Source organism: Leiobunum rupestre, chromosome 2 (genome assembly GCF_980474605.1).
Source record: "Leiobunum rupestre chromosome 2, qqLeiRupe1.1.hap1, whole genome shotgun sequence".
Taxonomy (NCBI): Eukaryota; Metazoa; Arthropoda; class Arachnida; order Opiliones; family Sclerosomatidae; genus Leiobunum; species Leiobunum rupestre.
Genome location: NC_143385.1, coordinates 53625603 through 53635929, shown reverse-complemented (window position 1 = coordinate 53635929; position 10327 = coordinate 53625603). Strand labels below are relative to the sequence as shown.

General features: G+C 32.2%; 3 protein-coding genes across 4 annotated transcripts; all 3 read right to left on the bottom strand.

The window, feature by feature from the left end:
• Window positions 1–315: 315 nt before the first annotated feature.
• Window positions 316–3982, bottom strand: LOC149958391 (eukaryotic translation initiation factor 4H-like). Of its 2 annotated transcripts, none has more exons than XM_090165806.1 (8): window positions 3874–3982; window positions 3475–3628; window positions 3058–3106; window positions 2930–2994; window positions 2772–2856; window positions 2405–2713; window positions 2171–2344; window positions 316–1461 (listed from the first exon to the last, which is right to left on the bottom strand). In XM_090165806.1, exons 1-7 carry the CDS (start codon window positions 3909–3911, stop codon window positions 2175–2177), a joined length of 870 nt encoding a protein of 289 aa, XP_090021932.1. In that variant the 5' UTR covers window positions 3912–3982; the 3' UTR covers window positions 316–1461; window positions 2171–2174. The 2 variants fall into 2 exon arrangements, with proteins under 2 accessions (XP_090021932.1, XP_090021933.1); XM_090165807.1 differs by having other exon boundaries at window positions 317–1461; window positions 2778–2856.
• A 121-nt stretch (window positions 3983–4103) lies between these two features.
• Mettl2 (methyltransferase-like protein) lies at window positions 4104–5489 on the bottom strand. Its single transcript, XM_090165804.1, has 2 exons — window positions 5408–5489; window positions 4104–5032 (listed from the first exon to the last, which is right to left on the bottom strand). The coding sequence occupies exon 2, from the start codon at window positions 5020–5022 to the stop codon at window positions 4135–4137; it is 888 nt and encodes a 295-aa protein (XP_090021930.1). The 5' UTR covers window positions 5023–5032; window positions 5408–5489; the 3' UTR covers window positions 4104–4134.
• On the bottom strand, window positions 5043–5498 carry Polr2K (DNA-directed RNA polymerases I, II, and III subunit Rpb12). Its single transcript, XM_090165805.1, has 2 exons — window positions 5408–5498; window positions 5043–5335 (listed from the first exon to the last, which is right to left on the bottom strand). Exon 2 carries the CDS (start codon window positions 5327–5329, stop codon window positions 5156–5158), a length of 174 nt encoding a protein of 57 aa, XP_090021931.1. The 5' UTR covers window positions 5330–5335; window positions 5408–5498; the 3' UTR covers window positions 5043–5155.
• Window positions 5499–10327: the final 4829 nt, after the last annotated feature.

Below are 10327 nucleotides of genomic sequence, written 5' to 3'. Positions count from 1 at the left end.
CACTTCCCGCCGGAACTCAGAAAAAATTCGCTCCATGGTTTGCGCCTTACCGCAACCACAGCCAACTTCGATCACGCGCTGCCGCGCTATATAGGCAGCGCGTGATCGAAGTTGGGCGTGCCGCAACCAATGGAGCCCGATTTTTCTGAGGTCACGTGCCGGAAAAGGGTAAACGCTTCCTAACAAAACCGTCAATGGGAAAGCTCTCAGTATTCGAATCTAGGGTACGAGTTTAAATTATCTTTGCTTTAGGTAATCATGGTTGGGATGAAAAATGTAAAATACAAAGACTAATAAACATGTTCGAAAAACCAGGATCAATTATTTTTAATACAAAAAACGTCTGCCCGGAGGGCGCTTTGACATTTTTTTACAGTTTCATATATAAAATATAGCAGAGCAAAACGAATAATCATTACTTTCAAACAATAATAGTTAAACATTTTGCTGAAAAAAAAGGTTCCACCTAACATTTGTAATTTTTTTCACCACATTTTAAAGATAAAATTAAGCAAACTTTGCTGATGATTTCGAAGAGGAGGGGCGCAAAAAATTAACCTTTTTAAAACCGTCCTTTTTATATTTAATTACATAAACAGAAAGTGGTTAAACCTAGTTCTTCTATACACGTTCCTGAAATTTTATTTAAAACTACACACAACAAACATTGATTAATTAGCTGAAAGGGGAGAATTTTACAATTTGAGTTACGTATCTTGCTAAAATTTACACACTATAAGAAAATAAGTTAAGAATTAGCTACACATTACTGCAATTATTACCGTAGAAAAACCTTCGAATCTACAAACCCTAATAATACTTAAAAAGTTTCCTCCAACAAAAATAATGATATGAAAATTTTAGCAAAATATCGAAGATTCTTTATTTTGTACAATTTGAGAGGAACCGTTCGTCCTAACGAGTTATGATAAATTACGACGTATTTAGAGTCTCTAAGCTTTTATTTATCCATAAATGTTTGTTAAGCCTTTGTAACGCTTTGAAGCTTAAGCTTTTGCATGAATTGCGTTAAGCCTTGATTTAATTTCGCCATAGAAACAGTTCATTAGTTATATGGGTTAAAATTTTAAAATAAAATAAAGTATTTTTAGTTAAGAATTGAAATAGTAAGTGAATTTCAAGAACATAATCAAAAACCCATTTCATAGTTAGACTTCTATAAATTACAATCAAGAGCCAGTTTACAGCTGTTAACTAGCAGCTCATAAATAAAAATTAATAATGGAACCAGAAATTAATAATGATTAAATATTATAAATAGAGTAAAATAAAGTCCAATTAATCGTTGAAAAGTGTGTAGTTTTAAAACATATTTTGGGGCCTTCAACAGCCCCACTAATGGTCTTTTTTTATGTAGTTTTTTTTAACTTTTATTATTAAATGGCAGATTTACACTGAATAATTTTGGTTAATTTAATTTTTTCCTCCCATTTAATAAACCTGAAATAGTTAAAAAAAAATTATTAAATTTAGATTGGATTTTCAATATAGAAAAAAAAAAAAAATGTTTCTATTGACGAAAGATCTATGAGAAAACCCATCTAACCCAAAAGGACAGCGAAGTGAAAGTTAAACTTCTATCTTTATAAAAACATAGATCTCAACTTTTCCTATTTTAAAGTTTTGACCTACACCCAATTTGATAATTTCATAGCTCAAATTCAGTCCAAGAGCACCATAAACTACATATACAGGGTAAATGGGGGTAGGAGCAAAGTTTCACGAGTCATAGAGGTCATTTGGAATCGAAAATGTTCTATGACATTTTTCCCGATAGACTACTGTTTCAGAGTTATGAATTAATTTCTGTAGGTATAACCCCGAATTAAAGTAACGTACCCATCAAATTGTCAATCCCTTTTTCATTCATAGCGATGTGCATGCCAAGTTTTTATGGTTAAGGGAACTGAATTGATTTTAAATCTAATTTAATCATAGTAATAAGCATCCCAATGCTATTAAAACTAGGTGTCAGAATATATTCTCAACCTAATTAAAGCAGTCTTTCTAATTGCTAAGCTCGCTATTAGGGGGAAATAGGGTTTGCTAATTCGTAAACGGTCCTTAATATTATTTCAGGCTTACTTTGACTTCTAAAACCTTAAGACTATGCTCAAATTGGGCCTTATTCATTAATAAGTACACTAACCTTTTCATTCTGATGCTTGCCGCGATCTAGATGTACCAGATTCACTTCCTTTCTCCTCGCGAGGTTTTGCTTCTCCAAAGATATTTGCTCGGCTCATAGTGTCAGCAACTGCGTTAACTGGGTCTTTGACCGAACGTGGCAGAAGTCTTAAGCGAGGACGTGCTGACTTTTCCTCTGAAATTACAAATGAATGTTACTGGTTGCATCACTAAATAAATATGACTCGTATAGTACCTTCAGTGAGTTCTCTAAATTCTTCCATATTCTGCGGTGGTCTGTCCCTTTGAGGGCCTCTGTTACTTCCACCATACCTTCCACCCCTTCGTCCACCATCCATGTCTTGATCTCTATCATTGTAGCCTCCGCGATCGCTGAATCCACGGTCATTGAAACCACCTCCTCCTCCTCCTCCTCCACGATCGCTGAATCCACCACCACGATCGTTAAATCCACTTCGACCATAGCTGCTACCTCCACTACGCCCACGGTCATTGTATCTCCTGTCGCCTCCTCGATTGCCACCTCTGTCAAAACCGCCACCACCTTTAAATATGGACAAAAAAGTTATTTCAGAATTTTTATTAATAGTTTTGATTAATACCTCGACCTCTATTTGAAAAGCCTCCTCCTTTATCGCCACGACGATTGTCAGCAATATCAACACGTAATTTCTGGTTTCCCATTTCCTAAAATTGACATTAGGAAAATGCCTGAAATGAGTATACAATGAGGGGTTTGTAGTAAGAAATAATTACTTACGGCTTCATCAAACTCTAAACCTCCTATTAATGACTCTAAATCATCAAATTCCACATAACAATATCCTGAAATCATCAAATTATAGTTAGAATACTATGAAAACCCGTATAAATTAAGAAATTAAATACCTTTAAATTTTCCTGTATCACGATCTGTGACCATACGGACATTTTTAACCTAAACATTATAACACATTGAATTATTGTTTTTTACATGCTCATCGCAACGTTGTATAATGAAACTATATTGAAAATAAAGTTTTAGCATAAAATGGTCTTAAAATGTGTGAAATAGCAGTTAATTAAAGTAAGATATTAAATTTATTAAAATTTTTAAGTAGCATTTTCCCTAATGCGCTTGAGGGTCCACTTCTAGCGCCAACCATTAAAAACATACTGCTATTATAGAAATGATAAAAAGGCAACGTGTCGAAACCAAAAACCATAAACAAAAAATTATGTTATATTTATATCAATTTCACAGTAAAACCGCAAGCACAATATGTATATTTCATACTGCCAATTAGAATTACAAACAGTACTAACCTTTCCTCCACTAAATATCTTATCTACATCGCCTTGCACACACGAAAAGGGCAGGTTACCCACGAATAATGTGTATGGAGGTTCTGTAGGCAATGGCTTATTACTGCGACTCCGTACATTATTATCGTTGTAACCACCACCACCGTCTTCACCCCTGGAAGAAAAAATAACAATAACGTGATATTGCTACAATGACCGTAGCCTCCATAGGTAACATTGAAAGCATTGCCTTAGCAAAGGCTTAACAAGAGAAACAATTCAGATGCATTTTCTATAATTTAAAATAGTTAAAACGTTCACTAAATAATATTAAAATACTATACTTATACTTAAATATTCTATCATATAGGCTAAATAATAAAATTTTAGGGTAAATTGAAACAATGTGGACATATTCACCTAAAAGAATTGTAATCGTTAAACCCTCTGTCGGCCATGTTCCGAAAATAAATTATAAAATTCCCAGTTTCCCACCCCGGCAACCTCTAGATGGCGCGAGAAAAATAAAATCCTCGACCTTGCCCTTTATCTTCTTTGTGCTAATTTCAACTTTGACCTTATAAATTTTTTAACAAGAGAATTGAAGTGTATAGTATTTGAAATAAAAAACTAATTTGAAAGGAAGCATCTTTTTATTGAACATTTTTTTTTCGAAACCAGCTAACTCTTTTGATATTTTCCCTGAATCCAAACACGATACATTGTTAACTGCTTTCCCCTATTAACTTGTAACCTTCTGTCAACTAGGCTACTTTCTTTCTTGAAACCAGCATCTTCAAATAAATTATCCACTTCTTTTTGATCAAAAAAATAAACCCTTGTACCATCCCCCCTCACATAAAAGTTTGCTTGCAAACAAGATCCATTCTTAAACCGTAGCTGAGCCATATCAAATCGCCCATAATCACGAAACAAAACTAATCCACCTGGTTTTAGGTATTTGTTAATTCTTTTTAAAACCTTGGGCATTATTGCTGGATCAATTGCTGATAAGACAAAAATTAAAATAACAATGTCAAGACTATTCTCCTCAAATGGTACACTCCAATTTTGTGAAGTGACATCACATACAAAAGGAAAACACCGATCAGTACTTTTCATTACATCTGGATGTTCTTTTACTATATCTATAGCCGTTCCTGAAAAATCGCAGCAGTATATTTTCACTCTCTTGTTAGAATTGCCCTCCAATAGAGGAATTACAGTGTTTCCAACTCCGCAACCAACTTCCAGAATATTGAAATCATCTGTCAGCTCTGATTCTTTTAGTAATTCAGGAAACTCTGTAAACAGCCAATGCCGATCTTTGAAGAATTTATCTTGATGGGTGTTGTAAAACTTGTCCCAGAACTTATTAGCCTCCTTCTCGTATTTCACACAATTCTCTTCTGTTACAAGCAGAGATGAATTTTTGGCAATTTTTTCCAATGCTTCCGCTTCTAACGTTTCATTCCATTGGACATTATCCCAAGCATTATGCTCAAATACTTTTGATGGATCAGTAAGAAAACGGTTTCCAAATTGCGGACGAGCGGTATTTTCCTCCATATTTGTTTTACTAAAAAAGGCAGTATACCATAATTAAAATTATTTTTGTTGAAATGGCTTTATTTTCAAATTAATGTACACAGTTCAAAATTAATAATGAAATGTTTTGTGTTTTGAATCTCCAATTATATTTCTATCTGGCGTCAAACACAATTAGACGTTTGGTACGTTTCTTATACATAATTCTGTATCCGCATTCACGACATCGAATTGGATCCCTTGGTTTTATTTCATTTTCTTGATGGCATTCACCACAAATATAGATCATTGGTTGGCGAGCTGGTTCTTTGGCCGTTGGAGCATCCATTTTAAGCTTTATTTTAAATTTCACAAGCAATATCTTTCGAATTACAAAAACTTACTACAAAATAACCAAAAATATTACCTAATATTTTGCGTAAAACCCACTATGCAAAGATTCTAATTTTGATTTTTTAAATTAGAAGGAAAGTTGGTGCACAATGACAATTATGACATCGAGGCTTTTACGCCTTACGAAATATTTTTTTTTTTCAAAAATAATGAACTTTATTTTGGTGCACATGACAACTAGGTCTTCGCACCATACACATCAGAGATGGCGCTAGTGGTTCAGGAAATTTGGCGCGCAACTCAAAACAAAAAAGCTTAAACCTAAAAATTAAATAAAACGCAATAAGAACCAAAACCTTTAATATATACCAATAATAAAATGAAAGATAAACGTACAACGATGTTTACATTATAAAGGAAAAAGGTTCACTGGTTTACCAGTGGATTCATTTTGGACACATTTAGTTCAAAATCCCACCAGGCTTTTATTTACCTTCAGGCACGCTTAAAAGGCCATGTTTTAACTGTTCGTGTTTTTTCGCCTAATCGTTTGATATGACAGCTTACGCCAATCTAAACTTTGTTTACACGTAAATTAAACACATCAATACGTTACTACGGTTTTTACGTTTTCACGTAAAACTACACGTTAAACTCTCATTTGAACACAAAATTGAACTCGGTTCTAAACACGATTATTTGTGGACTGTGGCAAACTTTTCAGAACATTTGTTTTTACATTTAAACATTCAGATATGCAGTTATTTTTTTTTCAAACTGTATTTCTAACAAATTTTTATAAGGATATTTTTTTCGTTGTTTTTATATATCACACCATATTTTTTCATTTTAAAGGTTTGCAATTTTCTAGCAAATAATAAGTTTAATTTTGGAAGAACGATTCATATATTATTTTAATTAAAGGATTAGATTCGTAACATCAGGAAATTATATAGAAAGTAAGACGTAACTTTTATTTTAAAATTCATTGGTTGACGGCCGACCAGGAAAATATTGGAAGACGCTCACACGCCAGCAGGGCCGGATTACCCAATAGGACTACTAGGCCTGGGCCTAGGGCACCAAGCCTACAAGGAGCACCAAGAGGTTTCGAAAAAATTAAAAGTACAAATATTTTAATAGATTTAAATTGTTTTCCACGCACAAATTCCACATTTAGATGATTAAAAAGAGCAATAACTGATCTTGTACAAGGTAACAAGGGTTAATGTCGAATCAGCGTCGAGCTGATCGTACTATGGCACGACAGAATATTTCAGCAGTAAACCACGCCCATTTCTCAGTATTCTTTAGGCATTCCAAGTATATATGTATATAATTTCCTGGTGCATGAATACTTTAGTTGGATTTTCAATAATTAAAAATACTTCTAATAAAACTGAAACGTGTAAGACCGGTATTACACTATATAAATATACCAGTAATTAACTACGGTTAATTTAATGTAAATTTAACTTTTATTTTTATAAAATAAAATAATTTAAATTAAGTGTAACCTTTGTTTTACGAAACTAACCCTTTAAATTAATTGATGTATTGCTCGTGAAACACTTAAGTATAGGGGTGAAATATTTATTTATAACAGATTTTTATAAATTTTGGCAAAATTTAATTTTTAAATCTCTAACAACGTTTTACGTAGCAGATATAAAATTGGATGATTATTTTCTGACAGCCATTTTTTATATATTGGTTATAATAATTTTACACCCATTTTGAACAAAAAAATTATACTTTTAAGTTAATAGTTTTAAAAGAGGCAAAAGTAAAACCGCAAACACTGAATGGCTGGCTGGAATTAAAAACAATAGTCAAGAAAAACATTTCTCGGTAATTTTTAAATATTTTAAGGTAAAATATAACATAATTTATAAATTAGGTTAGAATACCATTTGAAAATAATCATCCAATCACCAATTAGTCAAATTTCAACACTTTACACTAGTCAACGAATATTCACTACATTATTTTGTGATCAACTAACAAGATAAAAAATGTGCTATTTTAAAATTTAACATTCGCAAGGAGTTTCTTTGGACAGCAAACCCAGATTAACAGCAAAATTTCGGCATATAATCCATCAAATGATATGGAGCCATATTCTAAGTCAAACATAACATCAGCACCCTGAATAGACAAGATTAAATTTAGATAATGCCATCTTTGAAGGAACGGGGAAGATCCACGAATTTAAAAAATTAAGTTCTGAGGCCTTTCTACAAATATCACCACAAATTTACTAGGTAATCATTTTAAATGTTTCGAAGAGGTAATGAACAATTTACAATAATTAAACTTAAATTTTTTTATAGAAAAAGGTCAAGTTACGATATTTTCACTTTGAAATTTAATTAAAAATATCTAAACTTGAAGTTACTATAAAATTAAAAGTAATAAAAAATAAACAAAAAATATTTTAACTTGAAGATATTATAACATCTACTTTTCCGATCAAAAAAAATAATTTTACGATATTTTAAAACCGAAACATTTAAAAATAATTATTATATTAGTTTAATATCGTGAAAAAATTGTATTAGGTAAAAATAACATTTATATTTGGTAAATAACGATTAATAAATATAATGATTATAATAAAGGCAATCTGAAGTATTTTTACATCTAATTAAATAGACTTTTGGTTTATGTAATTCTACAGTCAACTAAATAAAAAGATATTTCCCTGAAGTCTACCAAGATGGCGTTGGATAGTTACAAAACTTATAAATTAAAGCGATTTAGGGAAATATCAACACGTACGGTACGGTACTCGTATAACATTTATGTAATTTCTTAGACATTTTTAATTATTAAAATTTAGGCTTTCATTTAAAAAAGTTGTAATCCAAGCAATACGTCTCGACGAACTTGTTCCCTAGTTACTAAATTTTAAACACGGTAACAGTTTACTTCTGGAAATGGCTTAGAGAACAAGTTGGTCGGGACCAAAAATATTTAAAAAATACAACTTTATTCCAAATTTTTTTTTCCCACTTCTAAAACACTTAGAAAAAGTTTTACGTTTTTTTTTTTCAATTTTAAAGCAATTTTTTTGCATATACATGATTACGACTCACATTTTAGTTTTACACATTGGTTTTTGCATTTTTACGTTGACCATTTGATTTAGAAAGTTTAATTTTTAGACATTACAATTTCTCAATATGTTGGACTTATTTATGAAAGCATATGTAACATAATCCCTCATAAATATGCCATAAAATCATTTTCGTTAATGAAACCTTGTTCACGGGATATGACGTAAATTACGTCACTTACAACTACGTGACGAAATACGCGTCATCAACTTTACTGATGGGAAACGGAAGTTAGTGAGAATTCCTCGCGCGTTTCTGGCTTTGCCCATGTCAGTTTAGTTCGTGCCTCGCGATCACATGATTTCATTTCCATGGAAACCTTTACAATAGCGCAAGGATTATAAGCATTTTTGAATTTTTGGGTCCGCTTAATGTATATTCCGCGTGAAACAAGGTCTCATTGAATTTTTTTCAATGGGAATGTTATACAGAGGCATACTTATGAGTAATTATGTTACATATGATGAAAGTGATTGTATTTCATTTCAAGTTATCGAAATATTTATGCCATATTTCACTGATTTTGGAAGCGACGGTTCAGGGAAGTAGTCTCACTACTATAGGCTTCGAGCTTAGGAAATATAGCGCCATCTGCCTTAATATCTGTCAACTAAATATGTGAAGAAATAGCAGATAACTTTTGAATTTCTACGTTTTTCGGTTTAACTTTCCGAGATATTTTTAAACGAACAGACAGCTTTCATATATTCAATTTAAAACTCAGTCGATAGGCGGCGATACTTATGACCAAAATTTAAACTACGCACGAAGCCTATAAGCCTACATTTTATTGTTATTTAACAATTGTCTCACTCAGAAATTAAATTAAAGGAAATATGAACTATCATCAACGAATTTCACATATTTGCCACTAGGTATAACAGAAGCTAAGCATGATTGGCGCTAGTTACGTTAAAAACCAGTCGTAGAGTGTGTTAACGGATGAGTTTTCGATTTAGTTCGTGCTCCCTTAGAGACCCGTATTACCAGAAGTATATAATATATGGCTTCCAAAGAAGTATCAACCTGTGCCGTAAAACGTGCTCCTTCGCAGGCTCTAATTGGATGCTCCAAGGGTGGGAATTCATCGCCCAATAGCGGATGCGTACATCGCATCCTGTTTTAACATTTACTGTTTTGAAGTGTAATCCGTTTAAATGACATAAAATGTAAAAATTACAGTGCGTAACGATACAAAGGTTAACATTTTTCACACAAAAGCAGAAGAAACACGAAAAAACAAGTTTCAGGAGATTAACATTAGCAATATATGAAGATGGATACTTTTTTATCAAATAGATGTTATATACTTCTGGTATTTGCGATAAAAAAAGGCCGAAATATTATTATTATTGATTATTCTCCGTGAAACAACATGATAAATTTTGGCTTAGAAGCTTCAGATAATGTAGACTGTTTCAGTGACGTCAAGCAAATTACTTTCGAATCCAAGGGGTCGAATAGAGGTAAACAATTTTAAAATTCGGAGACCGTTATAAATGCCAAATTAGAGGCGCTAAGACTCGCTATAATCAAGACACCCAGGAAAAGTAATATCAAAAGTAAACGAACTTTTATTTTTCCCATAAGAAACCCACTTTTTTTAATTAAATCATTTTCCATACACCATCAGATGGCGCCGATAAGAAAAATGGAGTTTGAAAGAGAAATTATCGACTATACTTAAGTTCATTTACTTCTAATAGGAAACATTTGCAACCCAAACCAGTAAAACCCGGATTTCCTATTTCAAATAATGTTGATACACAGTAAATTCTATTTTTTAGCAAATCACTCTCCGATATCAAAAGTATGGCAACTCTGATTTTTGAAAAATTATTCTTAGATAAGAAAACGCTTTTATTTTAAAAAAA

Excerpts from the sequence above, each read along its gene's own strand:
- LOC149958391 (XM_090165806.1), bottom strand. The coding sequence starts at position 3,911 with ATGGCCGACAGAGGGTTTAACGATTACAATTCTTTTAG. Across the intron at positions 3,107-3,474 it reads AGATATTTAGTGGAGGAAAG|GTTAAAAATGTCCGTATGGT; the intron begins GTTAGTACTGTT and ends TATAATGTTTAG. Across the intron at positions 2,345-2,404 it reads ATTTAGAGAACTCACTGAAG|AGGAAAAGTCAGCACGTCCT; the intron begins GTACTATACGAG and ends TTGTAATTTCAG.
- Mettl2 (XM_090165804.1), bottom strand. The coding sequence starts at position 5,022 with ATGGAGGAAAATACCGCTCGTCCGCAATTTGGAAACCGTTTTCTTACT.
- Polr2K (XM_090165805.1), bottom strand. The coding sequence starts at position 5,329 with ATGGATGCTCCAACGGCCAAAGAACCAGCTCGCCAACCAATGATCTAT.